The 27,106-nt window shown below is 40.7% G+C and overlaps 1 protein-coding gene across 1 annotated transcript; it reads right to left on the bottom strand.

Annotated features, from left to right (window-relative positions):
• Nucleotides 1-384: 384 nt before the first annotated feature.
• Nucleotides 385-25,271, bottom strand: LOC121884051 (zinc finger and SCAN domain-containing protein 2-like). The gene is made up of 5 exons (XM_042392606.1): nt 24,676-25,271; nt 16,285-16,415; nt 12,484-12,615; nt 3,396-3,462; nt 385-1,657 (listed from the first exon to the last, which is right to left on the bottom strand). The coding sequence occupies exons 1-5, from the start codon at nt 24,968-24,970 to the stop codon at nt 708-710; spliced, it is 1,575 nt and encodes a 524-aa protein (XP_042248540.1). The 5' UTR covers nt 24,971-25,271; the 3' UTR covers nt 385-707.
• Nucleotides 25,272-27,106: the final 1,835 nt, after the last annotated feature.

Here is a 27,106-nt window from a genome sequence, read left to right as displayed (position 1 = left end):
CAAACTATATTACATTCAGTATTAGAGAAAAATAGTAACTTATTTACCATTTCTCTTTCTGGGTCAAATGATCCTCCATATTCAAGTAGTTTGAGGGCAGACAGCTGCTTGTGCAAACAGTATTTTGTTCTACTCATCAAGCTTGTTTTGCCTTGAAGCAACTAGCTGAGTAAATGTTACATTTACATGACCTCAAAGTGGTCATGATCAACCATAATGACAGAAAAGGTGTTGTGTTTGAATTTCTTCAAATGTCTACACACCAGAATCAGCCCTAATTTCTGCCACTCTACCCAGCAGAAATGATCGAGAACAATGCTCATTTTTCATCAAACCTTTTCAAAATTAAACCTAATTATGATGAATTTAGTGTGAAGACAAAAGTCATTTTTCAAAAACATTTTTATTGACCAGGAATGCTTGTCAAGACTTTCCGAACGTTTTCCAAAATAAATCAAAAGGAAAAAAATAGTAGCATGGATACTTCCCAACAATATAATAACATTGTCTGGTTATAAAATAATAACCAGAGGCAGTAAATTTCAAATATGAAAAGACATAATGACCAAATGCTGTGAGAAGCACATCAACAGGGAGTGGACACAATAATGTGAACACCTGAACATAGCCTTAGATGGTTGTGGTGTTGACCTGGACTGCATTATATTATATACAAGTGAATCCCACTGGTTCTTTTGTAACATCCTCTACTTGGCAGTGTGTAGAGCTTGGTGCCTGATGAGGTTGCTGAGGAAGGAGAAGTTCTTGTCACACTTGGAGCAGTGAAATCTCTTCTCCCCAGTGTGGACGCTCTGGTGGACCTTCAGGTTGGTGGAAGTGGAGAATTGCTTGCCGCAGTGGGGGCAGGGGAATGGTCTCTCCCCCGTGTGGACCATCTGGTGGCGCTTGAGACTGCAAAACTGGCCAAAGCTCTTCCCACACTGGACACACTGGTACGGCTTCTCCCCTGTGTGGACACGCTCATGAATGCGCAGCTGGCACTGGTGAGTGTAGCGGCGTGAGCAGAAGGTGCAGGCATAGGGGAGGCAGGGCTGCAGCTGCATTGAGCCAGACTCTTGGTCCTGACTGATAGATTGTTGATAAAGCTGGTTTTGATTGGGGAAATTATCTGTTTGCTGAACTCCAGACCAAGAATGCTTATTTGAATGCATTTGTTGTTGGGAGTCCACTGTCTCCATGGCAACAGGGGGGTTGTTAAAGGTAGAAATGTGATTACTGTAGGCTCTGTTATCTTCAAACATCACCTCAGTGGGTGGCTCGTTGATTTGAATACACAGCAGCGGTTGATACTGTGACCTCTCACTTGCATTGCCCTGATCTCCGAGGGGTGTTATGTCTTCTTCCTCATGGCCACCTCGTACAGACAACAATGCTGCACTGCAGCTGTCCTCCACTTCATAGGGAAGCGAGTTGATTACAATTACATCGAGCTTAGATGCAGCACTTGTCTGGTCAGTTTTGGGAGCAGTGGGGAAACCGGAGACAGAGTTTGCCTTTATTTGGCTAAATGATGACTTTCTTGATACGGTTTCTGGTGAGAATGTGGAACAAGATGGTTGCTCCATAGGTTCGGTCTTGTTGCTCTCCTGCCACTCCAGCAGCGTTTGGGAAGGACTGTGTTTCTCTGCAGCGTCACCTGATGAGCCAACAGCAAAGAAAAAAATTAAGAAAGACCATAGTGGCTGTATTGTTTTTATGTGCAGTGCACTACATAAGGTTTTACATTATACATATAGCATCTTGCCTATAGCTTTCTCATAGGTTAAAGGAACATGCAAGCTGCATGTATCATCCTAATAACTACAACTGCATATTCCTGACATCACTGCAGACTAGCAGTGAGCAGTAACTGTGTTGAAAACTGTGAGAAAATGCTGCAAGGATTGATATAATAATAATAACAATAATAATATTTAATTTATACCTCACTTTTCATTTGTAGTAAAACTCAAAGTGCTACAGCATTACACACAACATAAAGAAAATAATAAGAGTTAAGGTGAAAAAGCCTTCCTGAATTTTTTTAAGAGTCTAGGGTCTGTGCTGCCCTCAGATGGTAAGGAAGTTTGTTCCACAAGCGTGGTGCATCAGAGCAGAAGGCTCCATCCCCCATGGCGTTAAGTCAATTTTTATTTGTTTAGCCTAATATCCAAAATCACTAATTAACCTCAGGGGGCTTTACAATATGTACAGCAATACAGGATCCTCTATCCTTAGACCTTCGATTCAGATAAGGAAAAACATTTTAATAAGGAAAAATGGAAGAAACCTCAGGAAGAGCGACAAAGGATGGCTCAACATCAGGAATCATCATGTAGTATGGTCATAAGACCATATTATATCAACACACATGCTAGCATACAGTAGTAATTGTCCTTGTACAAAAATCTAAAACTACATTTCAGAGTCCATGTGTTTTCAGTCCTTTGTTCTCTTTGGTCTGACTGCAAACTGCAGGGGTTCAGGCTGTGTGCTACGTCTGTGTGTGTGTGGCTACACCACGTTTACTGTGGAGTGTTCTGTTGAATGTCTATGAATGTCTGTGTGTCACTGGGGCATGAACATGTTGTGCAGCAAATCTTTTCTTTGTTGTTGGTGCTGATGACTTGCAAGCTGTCTGTTTGCTTTTATGCTGGTTTGTCCAGGGATCTTCGTTCTTCAGTTCTTTGGTCAGTTACTAGAGTCCACAAAAGTAGGACAGTAGGATTAAAGTTGGTCTCAGCTACTCTCTGTGGATGACTGGTTCCTAGAGCAGGTCCTGTTGCTTCATGGTTTGCTCTGTCTGCATTCAAAACACAAGGGAACTTTCCCCTACAGTGATTTTAATAGAAACTTAACTGGAGGATGTGGTTGAGGGTGCAGTAGGAGATCAATCTGACTACTGAAAGAACAGATCACTTCATTTTCGTGTCTGGCCATTTACACGACCCTTCCCTCAGGGAATTATTCAGACACATTCTGGCGTTTAAACCCTCCAGCATCCAATACACATGACGCTGCAGCAGATATCCAACAATGATTATACATCAAATATATGAACACAGAGCACAAACACAATATACACATCCAAACAAAACAAAATCTACATCTCATCCAAGACATAGTCAGATAAAACCTACAATGACCAGATGTTTTAGGGATTACTGAACCTAAAAAAAATGGAACTATATATTTTTAAAGATTGAAACAGCCTTTTTTGCCTGCTATAAAGCATAGCAGCTGAAAATCTCACAGTTTAGCTATGACTACACTGTAGTAAAGATGAAATCACCTTCACAGCCATTGGACAGCCAGTGTATGAACCGTTCGGTGCAGTTTGAAATGATTGAATGGAAACCTACAGGAAGGGATGTGACAGGAAAATAAACTGATACCTTGCACTTCCTCCATCTCTTCCTCCTTGCTCTGAGGGCTGCTGGTGTTTTTCATACATCTGTGGCCCTGGAAAGAGGAGGGAGGTGTTTAGGAGGTTATGACATGAGTCCTCCAGTCAACAGGTACAGTCAGTAGTATTCTTTAAAACAGGAGACATTGAGTTGGTGTGTTTGTGCAGTTTCTTGTTAGATATGACATAATAATTTTATGGAAATAGGTTACAACATGTTCATAATTAAATATCATTAAAATATAAGAAATATAAATAATTTAGCTGAACGTATCACAGATGGACCCTCCTGATTAAAACTTCATACGCTCACAATATAGTAGTCATTCACTTTGTGAAAATCTTCCTTCAAACTGCTGCAGCGAACTGCTGCTTCTGCTAAATACATAAAACAAAAACGAAACATTCAAACATTTAAAATATGATTTATTGGCATATTTACACTTGTTGGTATGGATACATGAGCACAGATATATGTGTCACTTTCTCTTCCCTCTTTGGTGAACTGAGAGCTCAGATTAATAAATACATTCAAATGGATAAACATATAAAAAAATCTCAATCTTATAGGATGAGTGACAGAAAGTCACCACTGTGAAAGCCACCAGGACATAATACTGCATCCTCAAATGCTGCCAACAGGCTGTCAATGCTCACACACAGTATTCATGTATTCTAAAGTATCACCACAACTGTGATCACACTTGATTAACATGAGCAAGAGACACAGGAATTCTCATCAGAAAACTTTATGATAAAACTAATCTGTGCCATTCAAAAATATTTTAAAATATAGCCACAAGTGGCAACTGGCAGGTTCAAATCTTTTTGTGCTCAACAAGCAGGTCAGTCAGCCAAAATTAACCTTCTTGCTGTCTTCCCGTCAACTGTGTGACTTTTGTCCTCTCGGGTCAAAACTGACCTGGTCTGGTTTGACTGTTTATAAAGCATTTAGTATAAATTATCACCCAATTCTGTGTTACATGTTTTTAACCAATATCATTCCAACTCAATACCACAAGTTTTACACTTATCTGTGGAATTTATGGCCAATAGACCTCATTTACATGAAATTATACCCCATTTTTGAGTAAAAAAAGAACAGAAATTATGAATTATTTTAATTATATTTAAGATCAGAGGGGAATATGTCAATTGATCATCACAGAGTGGTATATGTAAAAGTTTAGTCAGGATACTGTTTTGAAACCATTTCAATTTTTTTATGGCAACACATAATAACACCTATTGTCCTCCCTTGTCAAAATTGACCCAGTGTTGTTTGCCTGTTTATTAAGCATAAAATATATGCAATTTATGGTCAATAGACCTAATTTATATGAAATTATACATCAATTGTGATGAAATCAGGTTTACAGACCTGTAACTTTGAAGTTGTGTGAGTGTGTTAGGGTTGTGCCATATCATATTGTTATCATATCAGTATAATTTTTAATATGATATAAAAATGAATATCATGATAATGGCAATGTTCCGACTTGCTGACATACCGTTACGCACAGCAAGAAGCACGGCTGGAGGCAAAAGTAACATTGCTAACGACTCCTGGTCCATAGAAGCAGAGGAGGTTGCTCCTCCTGTCCTTTTTGAGAGGCAAGAGGGACAAAATATAAAAAAGAATATTTGGTTGAAATAAACCATTACCAAATCTCAGTATCATTTATAAAATATTTTTTCTCTCTTCTTTGGAAAAAATCCATTATTGAAGTTCTGATTAAAATGCTTCAACAGCAACACCTGCAGGGCAGGAGGAAAAAGGGCAGACTGTGTGAAGTTGTGTGGTGGCAGGGGAGGGGGGAGTCCTCTTTAGGGCAGGATCTCTTACATCAATTTAATGTACTTCATTTTTTTGCATGCTAATCTATGATTGGCCAAAAAAAATGACGTTCCAAGGGAGGACGTCCTCCCTAACCAATCAACAACCAGAAGGTAATATTGACATTGTGTTGGTCCAATGATAGTTTCCAGATTTCATCTTCAATTCTCTACAACTGTAACATACGTGAGGGTGATGAACTGATAAGAGAAGAAGACCGGTAAGATATAGATAAATTGATAGAGTAGCATATTAGAAAATAAATCATAACGTGCAAATTGTGAACTATATTTTTAGACACATCAGTAAAACATTACGTCTTATTTAGGCCCTTTCAACAACCAAATTTCCTTTTTTCATATTTAGCAGTTAGATTTCACTTCTTTTATCGTGCAGTAGATAGCTGCTTCTGTTATACAATGCAATAGTTGGACTCACTCATTCATTTGGAATTGATCCAGTTTATAATTGAGTGGTTGTTCAGTCACCTGTTGATGATGTGTGATTTATGAATGAGTGTGCAGGAGGTCTGGCTGCTTGCTTGTGACAATTTCTTCATTGTTTGTTTTTAAGCTGAGCCGCATATTGAGTAATGAGTTTAAAGTTACTAGAATTAAGACTTTTTAAACACTAAAAGTAACTAGAATAACAAGTGTTAACATGTCAGCTTTGTAGACTAATTTTGTATGTCGTGTATATAGATAAGTGTGTAAGAGTGTGTAAGTCATGTATTTGATACATGCACTAATACTTTTTTAATGTGAACCTACACTTTTAGACCTGTGAATGTTTTTAGTGTTAAATATTTCCAATATTCAGCACTGATCTGTATCACATTATAAGCTTTGTGGTACTTTCTATATTTCTGTACACTAAAAAAATACATAGGGGACATTTGTAAATCATGTGATATGTTGTCTGTTTTTGATGAGAACATAAATCTGTTGTCACAATAGATTAATACTAAATTTGAATTTAACTTTGTAAAATGACACATTCTGTGAACCACTCCACAGCTAAAATGAGCACTTCTTTATTTACAAACAACATGTATATGCTAAATGTCTCTAAAGAAGCAAGCAGCCTTTTCACCACTCAGGGGTTTTTGTTTTTGAAAGCAAATTGTTTTATTGGCATTTAAAATTGCCCCCCACCCCTCTGATTTCATCAGGTGGGGGACAACGACATAGTATGATGTGGTTTGTTGTAAGATTCCATGTTGGTTTTCCTCCTGTCCCCCCCAATTTTTTCAGTCAGCAGCCGCCACTGGACTCCACGGTGGAGGAGTTAATGTGGAGGTGGTCTGGTTATAAAAGATCAGATGTACAACAAACCATGGTAATATGTAAGAAGTGCAAGAAGACTGTAACAACAAAAAGGGGCAATACAACAAACTTATTTCACCACCTCAAGCAGAAACACCCGGTTGAGTACAAGGAGAGCCAAAGATCCCGTGTATTTTGTCATATCATCAAGAATATCATTATCGCTAACCTTATGTGCCAAATGCCCTCGTAACACAGAACCATCTGAGAAGTCGTCCTTGGAAACTGTTTGGAAAAGGGCAGGCACTTTCAAAAAATACTTGGCAGGTGATTAGTTGAACCAACTGTCTATCACCGTCTCTCACTGTCTTACTTTAAGAGGCAGCTGGATCTGCAAAATCTCAAGATCATGCAACAATCCTCATAAGACGCTGATTCCTCTGAACCACCAGTGGTTCAGGAAGGGTCTATCTGCAGTCTTGCAGACTTACACGACACACCCACTTCACTACGTGACATGCCTTTACTACACGACACACCCCCAATGTTGTCACCCTAAGGCCGTATTCAGACCAAATCAGGCGGTGCGGCGAAAACACCAGTTCTCCCATTCATTTGAATGGGGGTAGAATGGGGGTAATGGTGGGTGCGGTGCCGCAGCGGCCAAAATGGCCGCAGCCAAGCCGCACCAGACTGCGGCCGGAAAGTTGAACCAGAGTCAACTTTTGGAGAAACGCAATCCGACATCACTGCGGCTGAAGGTTCCAGTGATCAATCACAGCCAGAGATCAGACTGATCAGTGTTGTAAACTCTGCCATGAGGGAAGACGTTACTAGGATGAGAGGAGGACATTTTTCTTCACTTGATAACGTTAAAAGTAAAGTTAGATTTTGCTGTCTGCTTCCCAACTCATCTTAAAAAAGACGAGAGAAAAAGAGAGCGAGAGAGCTGAGAGCACCAGCGAGAGAGAGAGAGAGAACAGCTGTGGTCGAGAGAACTAGAGAATGAATGAAGAGAGGAAGCCTGGTAGCAAGAAAGCCGGTGAATCAGATCAACAAAATGTTATTTGTTGATTGTTTCACAGCGGTTACGTTGTAGAGCACAAATAAACACACCCACACCCCCACACACGTCTGCTCGACCCTGTGGCTGAACGCTGCACTGCCTGATTTGGTCTGAATATGGCCTAACGGCATGCTACATGTCCTCCCCCCAACCCCTAACCTTAACCTTAACCATCCCCCTCCTCATGCCTAAACCTAAACAAGTGGGTGTGTCATGTAGTAAAGTGGGTGTGTTGTGTAGATACTGCAAGTCCAAAGATCGACCTACTTGGGTGGTTCGGCAACAGGCGCATAACTTTAAGCCTGAAAAGATGGATTCTCGCGTGATCTCATGATCTTGCGAATCCAGCTGCCTTGTAAGTTAAGACAGTGATGGATAGATGGCATCGCAGAAATACCCTGAATATTGCGGTATTATTTTAAGGCCATATCGCCCAACCCTAGCGTGCGTGTGTATTCATCTGCTGGAAAGCACAATAGTGTGACCAATTGCCCCATTGGGTCTCAGCTGCTCTGTGTGTGTGTGCGTTGTCTGGAAGCTAGGGAAAGGTTGTTATGAAATCAGGTTTACACACCTGTAGCTTTGGAGGATGCTATACATTTTAATAAAACACCGAAAATTCAATCAAAGTAGTGATCATTAATTTTACTTGCAAAGAGTGTAGTATGGAACCATCCACGTGATTTTCAGGCAGTTAGATGAAAGAAGTCCATATTTCTGATACAAAAACATTTGAAAACGGATCAAATTTGACCCAGGGTCAACAGGAGGGTTAAAGCTGTGAGCAGCAATGGGTGGGTGTCAGGCCTCACAAAGGTAAATAACAAAAGACAAATAACAACAACGACAATAACAATAATAATAATAATAATAATAATGATAATGATAGACCAGCACAAACTTAGATGCAAAATAGACGTGTATGACAAAGAAGCTTAACACCTGACTCCATGATTCCGATAGAAGCATTCTATTTCGTGGACGGCTGTGGCTCAGGAGGCACAGTGGGTCGTCCGCTAATCGGAAGATCTGTGGTTCCATCCCTGGCTCCTCCAGTCCGCATGTGGAAGTGTCCTTGGGCAAGATACTGAACCCCAAATTGCTCCTGATGGCTGCGCCAGCGGTGTGTGTGTGTGTGTGTGTGCGAATGTGTATTAGATTAGATCCTGATAAGCAGGTTGGCACCTTGTATGGCAGCATCTGCATGTGTGTGTGAATGGGTGAATGTTGACATGTATTGTAAGTGCTTTGAGTGGTCAGAAGACTAGAAAGGCAGTCCATTTACCATTTAAAAATACACAAAGCTGAATTCATGCTGACATGGTAACAATCTGTCAAATGAGGAGCAGTAAAGCATGCTAGATCTGAACTGGGAGAAACATTAATGACGAGCTATCTTTTTATCTGCTATCTGGACTTTACACTGTACTGAAGAACTGACCGGTGATTTCACAAAATATTTCTTCATTTAATGATGTATTGGTGTAGATGCTTTTCTACAGGTGCTGCTTTGGTGTCTAACTTTTTGGTGTGCTATAACTCCAACAGTGAAACTGCAACAGTTTCATAAGCTCTGGCAACCTTTCCTGCCATTTCACATATAGAAAAATGAAAAAACAACAACATATACATTAATGTAGTAAATGTGCTTTTTGTTCCTTTACTATGTGATTTGTATTTTGTCTTCAAATGATGAATTCAAACTGTCTCTGTTTACTTATGTATAGCAGCTGGCCAATCAAGCTGCTTCTGCTGTGATTATTGATGGCAAATTTCTTTTTGTATCATTAAATCATGTTTAGTTTCTCTGTGTAAAGATGTTTTTCATGTAGCTATAGGTTTTAGTTAAGCCTATAAATCCTCAAAGATATCCCATTCTTCAGAACCCAAACTAAAGGCTTTATATATATATGTAAAGACAAATATTATAAATATTATATAATATTTGTCTTTACATTGTTTACATTGTCCTCATGGTCACAGCTTTTTGCAGGGAACTCATCCTACTAAAAAGGATTGTGTGTGTATCCAAAGTCTGATATCTTATTCCTCTGTACTGTAGACCTCCGTTGTTGTCCAAAAATTATTAAAAACACATCCATGAGCCACACTGCTGCACTGAGTGACATGTTCCTTTGTCCCTGAAGAGAAACAGACGCAACTGAGCATGCGGGGGAACGTGGCTGCACTTACAGACCTTCACTAGCTAAATATCACAACCTCTTGACTGTATACTACATTATAAATTTCTCAAAGAACTTCAGTACAACTTAGATATACTTGGACTTTAAACAGTTATTTATTTCAAACCGTGTGAGGGGAAATGTCTCTTTGGTGGAAATGCTGACAACTCAAAAGACATCTGAAACATGACAAAGAGACACAAATACACTGCTATTTTTGTAGGGGGCCACATGCCAAAAAGTTTGGGAACCACTGGTTTAATCTTTGACAATGCATTGTAATTTATGAACTTGTTATGTTATTTTATGTAAAATTTGATATCTGAAAAGTAACTAATAACTAAAGCTATCAAATAAATGTAGTGGAGTAAAAAGTACAATAATTCCCTCTGAAATGTAGTAGAGTGGAAGTATGAAATAACATAAAATGAAAATACTCAAGTAAAGTACAAGTACCTTAAAATTGTACTTAAGTACAGTACTTGAGTAAATGTACTTAGTTACTTTCCACCACTGCATTTAAATAATTGAAACCAATTTTCAATTTCATTTTTACTGAAATGTATATTGGTTCTTAATATCAGTTATTGGTCTCCTTGATTACAAATAATCTGTATTGCTATCAGCCCTGAAAAAAAACATATTGGTTGACCCCTTGGTTGGTTCATTATCCTGCCATTTAATCAACCCTCAACTTTATAGGCCCTGGAAATCTATTTTCTCAATCAGCTTCTCACCATCAGTGAATGGATCATATGTGTTCTATATACACACAAGCATTTCATGCTTAATCATATACAAGCACATACTGTATATGATGATAAGACTCTGAGACAAGTAATAAATAGAAGTTTACCACTGGGTGTAGTTACTTTTTGAAGACAAAAAATTTTTGGTGTATTAGTGTTTTTTTCTTGCTTTTCTCACTGGTTTGAAGTGGGTGGGGCTCAGTTGGAAGACTGTGATATCATAAATTTCTGTGCACCAGTCAGAGTTTAGCTGGATTTTTAAGTGTTAAAAATATTTATATATAATATTTTATAGTATAATCCTGCCATCCAGAGAGAGACACACTGAGAGCAAGTAGAGCAGGCAGAGAGCGGGAGAGTTTCTGCCAAAAACAAGCAGAGACCCAGGGAGACATGATAGCAGCTGCTCGCTAATAGCTACGTGTGTTTACAGCAGAGAGCAGGAGGGAGGACAGATGTCACATTCCTTTACTCTGTGCTGCGACTGCTGCTGCAGACAGTCAAGGAGCAGACACTTTCAATTTATAACGGTAACATCTGTCACCCAACTAAGTAATGATAACACGCTTAGTATTTTACAAATTAGGGTTTTTTTATTTGATGAAGGTGGGCACTGATACGCAAAAATGAACTAAATGGGTTTTATTCCTATAAAAAAAAAAATGACAGTGAGGTTGGTGGGCAAGTAATATAATCGGTGTATGCCTGATCACCATGTCTCACTAGAAACAACTTTACACACAGCAACACGTTTTGCTCCCACCCCCCACCGCCGGGCCGAACAACTTTTCTGGTGGAAACCGTTAATGACAATTTGTTTCTTACAATATGATTTAAATGATTTCTGTGATCGACTGATTGATTAATTGACTCATCATTTCAGCTCTATTTGATTTTGATTGCTAGCATTTTCTTTCTGTTTTTCTTCCCTCTCGTGCTGTTTTTAATGAACAGTGGAGCGTTCTGAAAAGTCTCAACAGGTATAAAAAGTCAAGCAGTAAGTCTTGTGTAAAAAGGCTGTATCTAGTCGTCTTCAGGGAAAGGCTGTGAAACCTTGGTGCAGGAGGACTGTGAGAGCTCTGATGTGTCTGATCAGTGCTGTATCTTCTGGTGTCTCTTGAGGTTGCTGGGATGGGAGAAGCGGCGGTTGCAGATGGAGCAGCTGAAGGGCCTCTCGCCTGTGTGGACATTGCGGTGGATATCCAGTTGGCTCTGGCACACAAAGCTCTTGCCACACACCAGACAGGTGTAGGGCTTCTCCCTGGTGTGCCTGGCCATGTGCTTCTGCAGGTCAGACTCCAGGAAGAAGCGCTTGGTGCAGCTGGTGCAGCCGTATGGTCGCTCCATGGTGACAGCGTGGTAGAATGCCAGGTGGAGGCCACTGGAGTAAGGTTTCTGGTAGCTGTGGTTGGGGTTGGGGTGGGTGACAGGGCGGTGCAGAGCGATGCTGGATGAGTTGGCTTGGTGGACTGTGTGTGCATCACTGGAGGTAGTTACGCCACTAGATGTTCCTGGAGTATCATGACGGGGGAAAACGGACACTGCCACCTGCACTGAACTCTGTCCTGCTGATTCCAGCCCAACACACTGAATTGTGGGTGATGTATTTTGTTCATGTCTGTCTCTCCGTCTGCCTGTTTCTCTACTGCTCGGGTCTAAAGCTGTGTTCCCTTCATCTGACCACTCACACTCTTCTGCCTCCTTGTCTGATGTGCCCCCTCCATCAATGACTATCACCTCTGACAGGGAGGACTTGGAGGTGAGGCTGCTGGTGTCTAAGGCAGCATCATTATCTTTCCTGCTATCCGTTACATCATCACAGGAAGTCGGAGTGTCTGAGCTTGCAGGTGGCTGACTCTCCCCTGCTCTGACATCACCTTGTGTTAACTCCAGCTGGGGACTGTGGGTAGTGTTGCTGCTGCTGTCTGTTTCAGCTGTCCTGTCGACAACAATGCTGACGATGTCGGATCCACTGACCTCCACTTTGCTGTGATGTCTGGCTGGTCGGGCATCCTTTGAGCCAGTGTCACCGTTTGTGCCGGTCTCCAACGCTCCCTCCACCTTGATGATCAGGAGCTCCCCCTCCTCCTCCTCTTCAGGCTCTGCTGACTGAATGGACAAACAGAGAGGTGCATTAACAGGTAATGTCCACATTTTTGAGTACTGAGGACTGAAGACAAAGCTGATTATTTCTGTATACAATACAATGACAGGCCACATAACATATTCAAGATATGCACTTTTCAGCAGCAGGTATTCTTCAACCACTATTTCTTGCATTAATCTAGCAAACACATAATGATGAAGCGGAAACCTAACAAAACTATAACAATAAAAATGCTTTGTAAATTACTATTATTAATGCACTAAAGTCCTGGTGGTTATACCACAAAATGACATTCACTTGTCCAGGTGAAATAGGGGGGCTGGAAGCTTGGTAACGTAGTGACTATCCACTGCAGCCAAGCTAGTGCTCATCAGTCACAGTAGCTTCCATGCAGGTTCCCTCTACTGTTCTGTTTACTTCACCCAAGCATCTCACGTAAAATGTTCCTGAATAAAAAGTTACTATAGAGGGAAAATAAATCTCTTGTTAGCTAATGGGACAATAACTTCACAGTTTATCAGCTATGGATTTACTTCATCACAGTGAACCAATCCACTGATTGAGGTGATTCCATTGGAATGAATTTAACCTTTTTAAATCCTAGTGTATCCAGGCCTCAACCCTATTAAAGCGACATGAAGTTTGATTGACAGAGACTTTACACATTATTATATACAGTATCATGAATCTGCATCTTTACCACAAAGAGCTCTGTCATTTACTGCCTTATCTTTGATTGATGTATAACTAATCGTTTTAAGAAAAATATCAACAGTATCTTAAAATGCAGATTTTTATTTAAACTTTTTCAGCCCTAGGTATTGTCTGTAGTTGCATATAGTCTCAACAACCAAGTCAGAGGACGCTGTCAAAGTGCTGCTTCCTCTACCGCAAGTTTGTGTGCTTGTTCACTGCCTACAGTTATTATGAAATCTTGTGCAGTAGAGCATACCTCCCTGCAGATTGAAGCATGGAAGCTGCATAATGAATTGCAAAATTTTCATTTTGATTTACTCAGCCCATATTCACAGTGTAAATTACACCACTCGGTACAGTGTATGTGATATACATGTGGTGTAATCAACTACACAGCCTGCATGTTTGATCAATAAGCTTAAGAATGTATACTGATATAAATGACTGCAAACCATTTATTTTTAGAGTGAAAATTTTTTTTGGTTTTCATCAGTAAAATTTTCTGAAGGAGCTCATTTATCTTGAACCCTGGCAGCCTTTATATCATCTATGTATTATTGTTGTAATAGACAGTGTGGGCCAGATTTACTAAAACATGTTCCTTACCTCAGAAAAGGAAGAAAATAATAATATATACAGTATAATTATATAAAATTTACTGCATATCACCTACTGAAATGAGCCAGTGCAATAAGGGAGTGGAACACTACTTTATTCTGATTCTAGCGTTTAAACTACATGTCATGATCTGCAGTACATCCTTCCAGCTTCCTTTCAACTGTGCATACAAGTAAATCAATTACCACATAAATGGTCCAAAAAAGTCAATAAATAATCAAACATTCAATTTGAAACTGCGCCAGCTCAGTTTAACAGCCCAGTTGCTTTTCTGATATTGACCAGGAGCTGCAGCAAGTTCATGTTCTCCCCAGGAAACAGTTTAGCAGCTGATCAGCCATCCAGATCCGGGAAACCCTCATGTCAAACTTAATTATAAGTGTCTGAAAACTTACTTTCATATCTTATATTCTTCCAAAAATAGCACAAAAAGTAAGGAAATTTGTGTTTGGTAGATTATTTCTTTGTTGTAACAATGCTTGGCAATAAATCTTTGACCGTTGGAAAGCCTGTTCATTTCCCTTTCAAATGGTGCCACATTTGTAAGGAACATGCATTTGTGGGATGAGCAGCAGAGCTGAGTATGTGGGTTGCGCCCATGAAAAATTTGCCAAATCTTCTCTGCCAATGCCAAACAGCTTATTCTGCCATTGACTCTTGATGATTGAAGTTTGAAGAAACAAGACATATTAGCAATTTAAAAATTTTAAAAAATGTATTCATTTAACAAAGGGGAGCCTCAGTAGCATATGGAAGAACCATACACAGCCACAACAGCCTGGCACCTCCTCCTCTTGCTGGTCATACACTGCTGTGGGATGGCATCCCATTCTTCAACCAGCATTTGTTGCAAGTCAGCCAAAGTGGCTGTGTTGGTTACTCTGGCACGAACAGCACACTCAAGCTGATCCCACAAGTGTTCAATGGGGTTGAGGTCAGGACTGCTGGCAGGCCATTCCATCCTCTCCACTCCCAAATTCTGGAGGTAGTCTCTGATAAACCCTCCTCTGCAGGGGCGAGCGTTGTCATCTTGGAGGATAGAGTTTCGTCCCAGACTGTGGAGATATGGGATTGCCACTGGTTGCAGAATCTCATCTCGATATCTCTCTGCATTGAGATTGCCTCCAATGATGACAAGCTTCGTTTTTCTAGTGAGGGAGATGCCGCCCCACACCATCACACTGCCTCCACTCTATCGGTGCAGCAATCAGCCTAGCGTTTTCGGCGTCTTCTCCACACTTTGACCCTGCGATCCAACTGCCGTAGGCAGAATCTGGACTCATCGCTGAACATAACGTTCCTCTACATGTTCAGGTTCCAGTGCACGTGTTGCCAACTACCGCGCAAACTGGCCTGACGGTGAAGGGCAGTCATGGCAGGCCACCTGGCAGCCCTATGAGACCGGAGATTGGCTGTGTGCAGTCTGTTCTGTTCTGCAAATAATGCCGCAACTTGGTTTTGCGGAAAACCAACTTGAAGTTGCCCTATCGCATGGGCCCTATCCAGATCAGTCAAACGTGGCATGCCGATTCTTGGAGCAGACACCCACTGACCACTGTAGCAGGGCCCATGCTAACGGGTGCTGCCTGGCAGCACCTGGGGGTACCGCCAATCAGGTGCCTGATTGGCAGCACCTGGGGGTACCAGAAGCTCAAAACAAGAGTCAATAGCAACAGCAAAATAAGCTGTTTGGCATTGGCAGAGAAGATTTGGCAAATTTTTCCACAGTCAGTACATACATTTTCTTGTGGATAATGTGGTATTTGACAATGATCAGTTTTCTCTTTGGCCATCTTTCCCTTTATTGCCAAAGAGAATGGTGTGTCATGGCTTGATGCCCCTCCCTCTACTGGAGGAGCTAGAGAGGTGCTAGCGCTGGCTGATGACACACTCAGGCTAGGAGACCACAATACATCAAACACTGAACATTCTTTCAGATTGACACTGTGCTGCCTTAAATCTTTGGTCAAATTTGATGTGCAACCTGACTTACAGCTAATTGACATCCCACATACATTGCACTTTGCCTTGTTGTTTTATGTGTGCTCAAAAGTGAAGCCACGCTTTTGAGCATTTACCATGGTCCATCTTTCACTATTGTTGTGACGGATCTAAACAAAATTGACACGCTGTTGTGTTGATTCATGACATAGACAGGTCCTAGCAGATAGCCATGCCCTTGCAGATATGTAGCCTTTGTTTGCAATAATACAGGGTTATCGCTTTTAAGGAACTGATAAGTAGGCCTAGAACCAAAATTCAAAGCCATGTGCACAAAACAAACAAAACAAGGGGAAAATGACTACATTGTGCTACTAGAAGAACTTTTAGCTGTGACTGTACCATGGAGTAGCTACCTCTGTTTTGGTGGTGGTGACGACCTCCTGATCAGGGTCCTGGTCCAGGTTGATGGGCTGGGTCTTCTGCACAGACTGCTGAGCCCCTGGACCTCTGTTCAGAAACCTGGTCCTGCCCTGCAGGGAGGGGCCTGTTAAAAGAATAGAAGAATGATCAGTCACTAATTTAGCTCAACTCTACATGACATTATTTGTAAACAGGACAGACTCATTGGCCCTCTTTACATTAATATGCGTCTTGGGTGATCCGATCGCAAGTGGGCTTTAAGTGCTTTAAGTGCAGGTGTGAATGCACCCAAGACACATCGAGGACACATTGAGATGCGATCACTCAGAACACATTCGAAGGTGGTCTGAGCTGCATGTGGCCACATTCACTTAGCAGTGTAAACGTTCAACATAATGGAGCTCAGGATTTATCAGGAGGACGGCTGCTTTACTCCAAACAGTTCCACTGTATAAACCTGGACTCTGTGTGTGTGTGTAACAGCTGACCTATTGGATGTGCAGAAGAACACAGAACATTAAGTAACATTAGATCCTGATCGATCCTGTAAGCATATCGGAAGATTTAAATAATCAGTGAAGCTGCGCACGAGGCACAGCGGTTAACAGTTAACAGTTTTGTTAACCTGGGTCCATGGGTTAGAGTTCACACTTGTGTGCAAACAACCACAGACTCTGGGGAAACAGAGTTTCTTGAGAACTCCCTTTATTTCTTAGGCCCTGTTTACACATGGCATCAACATGCGTCTCGGCTGATCCAATCACAAATGGACAGTACAGGTAAGTAAGTAAGTACAGGTGTGAACGCACCAAAGACATATTGAGGACGCACTGAGATCCGATCACTCAGACCACATTCGGAGGTGGTCTGGGCTGCATGTGGCCAGATTCACTTAGCAGTGTAAACGCAATGCGTCCTGGGCCACACTGAAGGACCGCCTACTCAACTGACATCCTCTATTTTCCTGCAAACTAGGCACGGGAATTGCATTGCTGCCTCCTGGTCTACAGCTGTGTTCAACTTTTTTAGTAACAGGATAAAAGAATGCATTATTTTGTTTTTCCATTTTTCATGTGAATAAAAAAAAATGTAATCCACCTCCTGTTTTCCCCATTCCCCTAACCCGTTCTCCTCTTAAAATCGACAATTGGAATATAAATTAAACCAAAACCAGAAAATAACTTGTTTTTTGCTTGTCTAAAAAAATATTTCAGAAGCCAAACATTGCTGAATAGTTTCTTCTTTCCTGTCAAGTTGATAACTACAGTTTTTAGATTTGCTGTGGTGCTGGACATAATGGAGCTCAGCATTTATCAGGAGGATGGCTGCCTTACTCCAAACAGTATGAATCTGGACTGTGTGTGTAACAGCTGACCCGTTGGATGTGTGGAAGAACACAGAACATTAGGGCTGGGCAATATGACCAAAATCTGATATCCCGACATAGGTAATTTCATATCCTGATAACGATACCTATCCTGATATAGCACATTTTTATTCAGTGAATAAATAGTTGGTCTGTGCCCCTCTCCTTCCCCCCGCTGTTTGTCCATCCTTTGTGCAGATTAAATTAAATTACTCTTCTTGGCTTTTTACTCCCAAAGCTTTTGTTGCATTTACAGTGATGTAACAAGTGAAGTTGTCGTCAACTCGAGTACTTCACAAGCTTCACTGTCTGTGTGCAGCACACACAGAGGGCTCAGCCCCGCCCACAGTGAACCATAGAAAGCAGAGGAGAGTAGCGCGACCAAAAATGACAGGAAAATGCAGCAGAGACTCTCACACTGAGCTGATATTAAACGAGTGCACATACATTTGGTAAATAACATAAATAAAGAAAGTCTCTACTGCGTTTTACTGTCATTTATGGTCACCGTTTCGCTGCTTCTCTGCTTCTCAGTGCTTTCTCAGTGCGGGTGGGGCTGAGCCCCCCGTGTGTGTGTGAAGTGCAGCAGAGGAGACAGACAGCAGTGGAGAGTTGGAAAGTTGACAACAACTAAACTCGTTATGTTACTGTAAGTGCAATAAAAGCTTTGCGAGTAAAAAGCCAAGAAGAGTAATTTATCAATGTATCAAAAAGATGGACAGACTCCAAATTATGAAAAATATTTCCGTAAAGAGTGTGATTTGCATCACAACAAAATAAACTATAGAGCACATATATATCGTCATATCGCATAGCCCTACAGAGCATTATATTTACATTAGATCCTGACCGATCCTGTTGGTGTGTCAGAGATTTAAATAACCAATGAAGTTAGACTGCTGTGCCTCATGTGTAAATGTCTCAATATAGGCACAGCTGCAGGGAGCTCACTGCATATAGCTCTCTCTCTCCCTCTATATATATGTGTGTGTGTGTGTGTGTGTGTGTGTGTATATATATATATATATGTATATATATATATATATACATATGTATATATGAATGAAACACAGGTCGGAGTCAGTGTAGAGTCAGTGTAGATTAAACAGATAGAGCACGCTTACACACCGCTCATGTCTCACTCACGTCTCACTTGTACTATGAGAGTGAGCTTGGACTTTTAGGGAGGGATGAAAGCTGAGCGCTGTAAAGGAAAGAGGTGCGCTGGATTTATAACACAACGGAATGCGGCACAATAATCATTTCATCTCAATAAGCTTGTGTTCATAATCGTTGGAAGCCAAAATTGTGACTGAAAATAAAATTCTATTCATCGCCCAGTCCTACTGCAGCATTCTGCATAATTTAATATTTTGTCAAACTCTTGTATGACAGCAGGTTTACAAAGTGCTACAATCATCTTATATGGTAGGTTGGGACCTTGCATTGTAGCCCCTGTACCCATTCAGCGTATGAATGTGTGAATGGGTGAATGTGATTTGTAGTGTAAAAGCGCTTTGAGTGGTCGGAAGACTAGAAAGGCGCTATATAAATGTATAAGTACATTTACCATTTTGTGTAAAGACGAACAGCATTGTCTCTGTATTGTTGGTAGAAGTGCAAGCAAGAAGCAACAGTAGTACAAATCGTGTGCTTGAGTCTGCAGCCATTACTGAGTGTATCCACCCGTTAATATAAACTGCTCTGTCTGAAAATTTGGAATATAGGGCAATTTGAAATAGAGCTGGGCAATATCTCGATTTTATACAATATGTATAAATCGAAAAATCAAATTACAATATACAGAAAAAAGTTATTTTAGCCACTTTTTGAAAACAAGAAGAAAACTTAAAAGGCGCACGCATGCTGGAGCCTCTCTATGCATCCTGGACTCAAGAAGTGATGGCATATGACTCATCCCCCTGCCGACTCTGCTACCAGGCCAGTCCAGGTTTTCGAATGTAAACGTCAGATTAAACATCAAGACCATCTGTATATCCATCTCAACATCAAAGGAAATGGTCCTGGCCACATGGATCTTCTGGGGTTCCTAACCGCCTGGGTCAAGCCTGCGTCAAGTTCAAAGCAGTGTTTCATCAGCAAAAACACCTGGGCTGTATTTCATGGAGTGCTTTTTGGACTACTGTTGGTACTCACTGCTGTATTGCCTGTATGTGTCTGTCTGGCCAGAGCAATCAACATTGATGGAAAACAGCTGGGACACAGTGATTGAGTGTGGGACGAATGCTGGCTCATGGCCAGTTGATGCTTCTACAGTGAGTTTTCATCATAACTTACTGAGGTATTTTGCAATCTATTCCTCTGTCCTGCAGCACAGACGAGCCCAGGTACCAGAGTGAATCACCAATCCAGTGGACCGGTCATCTGCCACCCCATTTCAGAGAATAGCAGGTCTCCTCTTCATGCTGATCCTACTCTCCGGAGATGTTCAGCTAAATCCTGGACCAGTGATCCCTGGAGCACTGCAAAACTTCGATGCTGATTTGTGCTTGAGTGAAGGTCTTTGCACACCAAGTCCGTTTTTTCGTCTGAAATTGTTGCACGTTAAAAAATAAATATGACGTCACATTGTGTCAATCATGTTTACACACCGACTCCGAAAGTTTTGTCTGTCATTAAAGTTTTCGGAGCAGCTTTGATTTTCTGCATTTTTTGCATCCATCAAAAGCCTTTAGAGTTGTTTGACCACTCAGAGCCACTGTACACGCAAACAACACAGCCTCGAAACACTGATACTATCAGCTCTAGCAGAGAAGTTGTACACAGACTGATCTAGCCAATTTTCGCAACGAATATAGTAATAAAACACATCGGACTCAGCATGCAAGGTTTCTGTGCGATTTTTGTCGGATGATGGATTAAAAAAACGCAAACGAAAAACAGACTTGGTGTGCAGTGACAAATGAGCAGCAACTTTCTGAGCCGGGCTTCTCCCTTAATTAAATGAATAACTTTTCGCTACTGGGCTGTGGAAACCTTAACAGGTCCAGTGTCTCTCTCACAAAACCTGCTGCTGACACCACTGTGTGTCACAACCCTGCAGTGAGGAGGCAGAGGTTATTCAAAATGTTCCAAACTGTCAATCATGCAAAAGTCTTTTGGGACCCGAAGTTGAAACCGAGGGGGCTATTCGGTGGACATTTTAACATCAGAAGCATTACTGCAAAGAGCAATCGGCTAACTCATCTTGTGTCTGACTCAAATCTGGACATTCTCTGTCTGACTGAAACATAGTTGAAACAAACAACAAATATCTTTTAACATCATAGGTGTCTATAGGCCCCCTTCTGCAGATGACACTTTCTATGATCAACTCACAGAAGTCTTGAAAGAGTGCAATCTCAACAAAGAATTATTACTTCTGGGTGAATTTTTAGGGGTGCAACTGACTCACGGTTCAGATCGTATCACGGATTTGAGTCATGGATCGGATCATTTTACGGATCAGCAAAACAAAAAAAAAAGGGGGGTTGGGGGGACAAATAAAACTTTGCTTACTATATATTCTGTAAAACACTTACAGCAAGGAACTTTTGCCCATGGTCTTAAATGAAAACAACATTCAAGATGTCCAATGATTAAATAAAATCTTAAAATAAATAATGCTTAATTGTTAAATTAAATTGCAATATGAGGCCTGATACCTTCCTCTTTTAAACATGGTAGTGAATGAGACAACAGCCTGTGTCCACATCATTGAAACTGGGTAACTTACAAACACAAACACACGTCTTGTCCTGCAGCTTAGCTTGTTGAAAGAGCCACCAAACAAATATTCAGCGGGGGAAAAGTGCATCGCTAATGTCAGTTAGCAGCTACGTAGCTGATTAGCTGCAGCACATTAAACAGCATGTAAACATACCTGCGGACCCATTAGATGCTGGTTTGGTCGTTGCTCTTCAAAATCCCTATTAGTGACACACTGTCTGTCCATGACTTGTACTTAGAGAAATTTGTTAACGTTGTCTTAAATGAGACATTAAATTTTGCAATTAATTCACGGTTCACATGTATGCCGTACCGTGTGGGGGCAATCCATACAGATCATGGATCAACTACGATCCGTTGCACCACTAGTGATTTTAATGTGAACTGGGAGGACAAAACTAAGAAAAAACTAAAAATGATCACAGAGAAATTCCAACTAGAACAACTAGTAAAAGGCCCAACTAGGATTGCAAAATGCTCCAGTACACAAATTGATCTGATATTTACTAACAAACCAGAAAGAACAACTAAAAGTTATAATTCAATCACTGACTTATCAGATCATAACCTAACCCTATGTGCGAGAAAACTGACTAAAAATAGATTTAGGACCACAGCAACTAAGACAATGATCCTTCAGTGCATACCCAGAGCTAAGCAAGAGAAATTTATCAATGAAATTAACAGCTGGAACTGGGATGATGTACTGTCCTCTGATGATCTGGACCATGGCAGTGATACTTTTACTCACAGAATCTACTCTGTGAGGGAAAGATATAATGTGAGGATACAAATGAAATCTACAAATCAAAACAATTTCCCGTGGTTTAATGAAAATTTGTGAAAACTAATGAAATCTTGAGATGCTGCACTAAGGAAGGCTTAATTAATTAATTAAAACTAGAAAAGACACTGGCATGCTGATTTATAAAGGTTTAAGGAACAAAGTTATCCAAGAGCTAAGAGATGCTGATTCTCGTTTTTATCTCAATATGTTGAATGAGGCAAAAGGCAACAGTAAATTGATCTGGAAAAACATCAATAATCTCACAAGGAGGGACCAAAAATTTCTAGGAGATTTTAAACTCGAAGTACAGGGAAAGTTAATTGAAGATCATCTTACTATTGCTGCTGTCTTTAATAATTTTTTTCTTGAGTCTGTATATGAGTTAGGAAAAAAATGTACAAAAAGGAAACTGGATATTGTTCCTATAGGTGCTACAGGCCAGGTTTTCAAGCTGGTAGAGACTAATGAGTTACAAGTAAACAAAATCATCAGCTCCTTAAAAATCTCCAAATGATTTGACACTATGTTTGTTAAATCACACAAAGATATTTTAACTCCCCTATTGCTCATTTAATTAACTTGTCCTTTAAACACAGCTCCTTTCCTGATGACTGGAAATGTGCCATTGTCAGACCTATTTTTAAATCTGGAGACCGCCTTGATGCCAGTAACTACAGACCAATAAGTATACTGCCAGTACTCTCAAAGGTTGCTGAGAAAGTGGTCATTAAACAACTGACAACATTTCTTAATTAATTAAGAAACATTTCATAATTTTGGTCTACATTGTATGCAATTTGACTTTAGAGAAAGTCATTCCACCAAAACTGCTACCTTGCACTTAATAGAGCAAATTAAATCAAGACTTGACAAAGGAGTAGTTGGTGCTGTATTTTTATATCTGCGTAACACATTCGACACAGTCAATCGTGATGTTTTCATATTAAAACTCTCTAAATTTAACTTCTCATCTAGAGCACTGGCATAGATGTTGTCATATTTATCTAAAAGGATACAATGTGTTAAAGTTGGTGACACACTGTCCAGTAACATGTGTTAGGGCCCCTATTATTTAGCCTCTATGTTAATGATCTCCCTCAACAGTGTCATGATGTAGAACTACAAATGTATGCAGATGACACTGTTGTGAACACACATGCAAAAACAGCTGAGTTGGTTGCTGCTAAACTAACAATTGCATCTGAGTCTAAATGTAAACAAGACAAAGGGTATGTTTTTCTCTAAAACCATGATACAACCTCCTAACGCTGATATTCTCACCAAAGGTGAAAAGACTGACATAGTTACTGATTTTAAATATCTTGGTGTGACACTGGATCCAAATTTGAACTTTAAGAAACATGTTAAAAAAAACGGTTAAAACCATAAAGTACAACTTACCAAATTTTAGACATATTAGAAACTGTCTTTCTTTGGACGCGGCCAAGATAAATATACATGCTATGATTCTTTCCCATATGTCTTATTGCATTACATGTTGGGGGCAGCCTGGAGAAACAGCCATTAACCCTCTTGAGTCCTTATACGAACAAACTCTAAAAACTCTGGACAAAAAGCCAATGTATTTCCATCACTGTAGGGTACTAGAGAAATACAATATACTGAGCTTTGAGAATTTTAGATTATTCTCAAATTTGTGCCTAGTTTATAAATTTTAAATGGTTTGGCCCCTCCTCCACTATGTGACTTTGTGTACACTCGCTCAGTAAGTTCTATTAGATTCCCCAGAATATCCTCTACACAAGATTGTACCATACCATTTCGTCGCACTGCATTTGGGCAGTCAGCTTTTTCTGTGAAAGCCACAACTCAGTGGAATGCCCTAACTGATGATATGAAGAACTGCAGTTCAATCAATACATTCAAGGCCAAATTAAAAAGGCCAATCAGCTCTGTGACCACTGTCTAAATTTCATCTGTGGTCTTCTCATTAGCGCAGGTAGTCTTGCTTTTAATTTGACAAGTTTACATTATTAATTTCTAATTGACATTGTGGGTGTATGTGATGTGCTGTTGTGTGTAGCTTTGTATTTTATAAGGTGTGTTCTGTGTGTTTTTTACTCTGTACTGTTTGTTGTTGTACTGTTGTATGTTTCGATTGTGGGAGACTACGGATGTAAATTAGCTTTGAGCTAACTCCAGTGCAGTGCATCTTTTACGTTAAAAACTGTACACTGTCCCAATAAATAAATACAACCAATCACCCGTAAGCTGTGACGTCACACGATTAGTTACACTACATGAGCACCTGCTGCTGCTTACAAGACTGGTGACTCCTGGTGTCGAGCTGTCTCTGGTTATCTCGAAGTCAATTTAACGTCCCATCTACATGAAGGACGGACTGAAAATTGCTCTGCACACTGATCTGTGCTCTCAGCTTTCCCTCCTCAATATTATGCTTCCCTCGTGTATGTTAATGGCCATATTCAGAACAGTTTTGGACGGAGTTTTGTATTCGTGGTATGTGCCAGGGCTCCATACCAGCCAGTGTATCCCTGTTGTGCCGGTTGAGGAGGCGGACCCCGGGGAAGCGGCTGCTGATGGAGCCCTCCGCTCCCTTCACTCTCTCCGCTCGGTACCTGGTGACCTGCAGCTCCAGCAGTTTGATTTTACGCCGCAGGAACTCGTTCTCCTTCTGGCTCCGAGACATTTCCAGATGGACCACGGCGTATCCGTCGTCCACAACTTTGCAAATTTCTGCGACGGCCGCGTTAGCTAGCATCTCCATGATGGAGGCTATCTGTGAATGGAAGTCCATGGCAGTCGACATTGTCATTGCGAGCTCAAACAGTCTGTATCTTTGTTAGAGGAAACGGGCGTTTGTCCAAATGACACTGACGGGAATTTAAAAAAAAAACGTTGCAGCGCTACCTGAGATGCATAACTGGTTGGTTACACTTGTTGAAAATAAAAGAGAAAAACCTAAGCACCCAGGTTGCAGAATCTTTGTTCTTTGTTTGATGTGTTGGCTGCGCGGAAGCACACATTTTGCCAGTAATTTTCCGACAGAAACGATGGATACAGTAAAACAGCGCCCCATCTGTCGAGGAGCCGACCTGCCACACAGTACGCGAACAGTACACTAATCTAACTATAAAGGGTGCAAGAGTCTTTTTATCAATGTCATGAAATGCATTTTCAATTTAATAGCATTTTCTGAATGCAAATGCATTTTAATAATGCATATTTGCACAGAATGATAAATGAAGATCTGGTCCCCCATCTCTTCTATCTCTCTTTTTTTACTATTTCATTTAAGGTTTTTCAAAATATTTACATCCACTGAATTAGACACTAGATCATCCCAATCAACCCATCCACCGAGAGCAAAGCAAGCAACAAGCAAAAGAAAGAAAAATAAGACAATCAGTGGTAAATTTAATTTAAATTCCGCCTGAACCGGAAGTTGTTCCTGATGCGCCATTTTGACAGGCGTCCCAAGTCTCTTCCACGTTTCCCTCACTTGCGTCTTTTCCTTGCGTCTTAGTCCCTCCCACCGTGGATGCAAGGGGAGACGCAAGGAAACCAAGCGAGGAGAGAGGACACGAGGAAATTTGTTTTAAGAAACATGAGACGTCCTCTCCTCTGAAGCGTCATGTGAAGCGACGTGCGTTTCTGATGACGGCGACAGCTGATCACAGCTGGACCAGCTGTCAGTCGGCTTTAACAGCTGTAGAAACTTCTGATGGAGTGTGTGTCTGCACACATGTGCACTGTGCTGATACTAATAAAGGTTCACAGTTATCACCGCTAGAGCAGCTGTTTTCTCTCTGCAGCCTGTTACCTGTTTAACAAACACCTAAATAAAAACCTGCATTCTGTATTTGTACTGTGTCCTGCTCAGGCGCACGGGAACCATTTCTACTCGCAGAATGCGTTATTTATTGATATTTGTATCTGTATTTTTTGATAATCCTGATAGTGAATTCACCATTCAATAACCCAGAATATGATCAGGGTGTCTCCTGAACACTGGAAAATATGTATTAGGCTAAATGTTTCAGGGCAAATGGAAATGATTTAACTCATACCTGACGCTCAGGAATTTTCAGCCTCACATGTGACTGAATGGAAATGATAATAAATTACGTAAAATATAAATGTGTTTAACTGTTATTATGGATCAAATTAAAGTCAGGAAGAGTCTGTCTGTCAGCAAGAAACAGTTTAATGGAGGAAATAACATCATGAAAAGACAAGTCTTTCTTATAAATGAAGAAAGTTGTTTATGGTTCTTTTGTTGATTAGACCGACAATTAGGCCTAACAGATTTTTAACTATCATGAATCAGAAAACAAATAAAACATAAAACTTGGGAATAATACACTTAAATTGAATCTATAATCTGTCTCCACTTCAGTATGAAACTGCAGTGATGTATCAGATCAGTCTGATCAGCTGCAGCGTCCAATCAATAACTGATATCCAATAAGGGGGCGTGTCGGCCGGTAAAACACTTCCGTGAAGGCTGCTCTCGTGTTTCCTCGCTCCTCGCTCCTCAGAGATCCCTCCTCGCTCCTCCGAGAAAAATAAGAGACTTGGGACGCTCGTCAAAATGGCGCATCAGGAACAACTTCCGGTTCAGGCGAGGAGCGAGGAGCGAGGAGCGAGGAGACATAAAATAAGAGACATGAGACGTGCCCTCTTATTTTGCCCCGAGGAGCGAGGAGCGAGGAAACATGAAAGCAGACTTCCCGGAAGTCTTTTACCAGATGACACGCCCCCTTATTGGATATCAGTTATTGATAGGACGCTGCAGCTGATCTGACTGAACTGATACATCACTGCAGTTTCATACCGAAGCGGAGACAGATTACAGATTCAAATTAAGTGTATCACTCCCAAGTTTTATGCTTTATTCGTTTTCTGATTCATCATATAGTTAAAAATCTGTTAATTGTCAGTCTGATCA

The sequence above is a fragment of the Thunnus maccoyii genome, chromosome 2 (genome assembly GCF_910596095.1).
Source record: "Thunnus maccoyii chromosome 2, fThuMac1.1, whole genome shotgun sequence".
Taxonomy (NCBI): domain Eukaryota; kingdom Metazoa; phylum Chordata; class Actinopteri; order Scombriformes; family Scombridae; genus Thunnus; species Thunnus maccoyii.
This window is presented reverse-complemented; position numbering and strand designations above follow the sequence as displayed.

Excerpts from the sequence above, each read along its gene's own strand:
- LOC121884051 (XM_042392606.1), bottom strand. The coding sequence starts at position 24,970 with ATGACAATGTCGACTGCCATGGACTTCCATTCACAGATAGCCTCCATC. Across the intron at positions 16,416-24,675 it reads CAACAGGGATACACTGGCTG|GCCCCTCCCTGCAGGGCAGG; the intron begins GTATGGAGCCCT and ends TTCTTTTAACAG. Across the intron at positions 3,463-12,483 it reads GACATCACAGCAAAGTGGAG|GGCCACAGATGTATGAAAAA; the intron begins GTCAGTGGATCC and ends TCCTCTTTCCAG.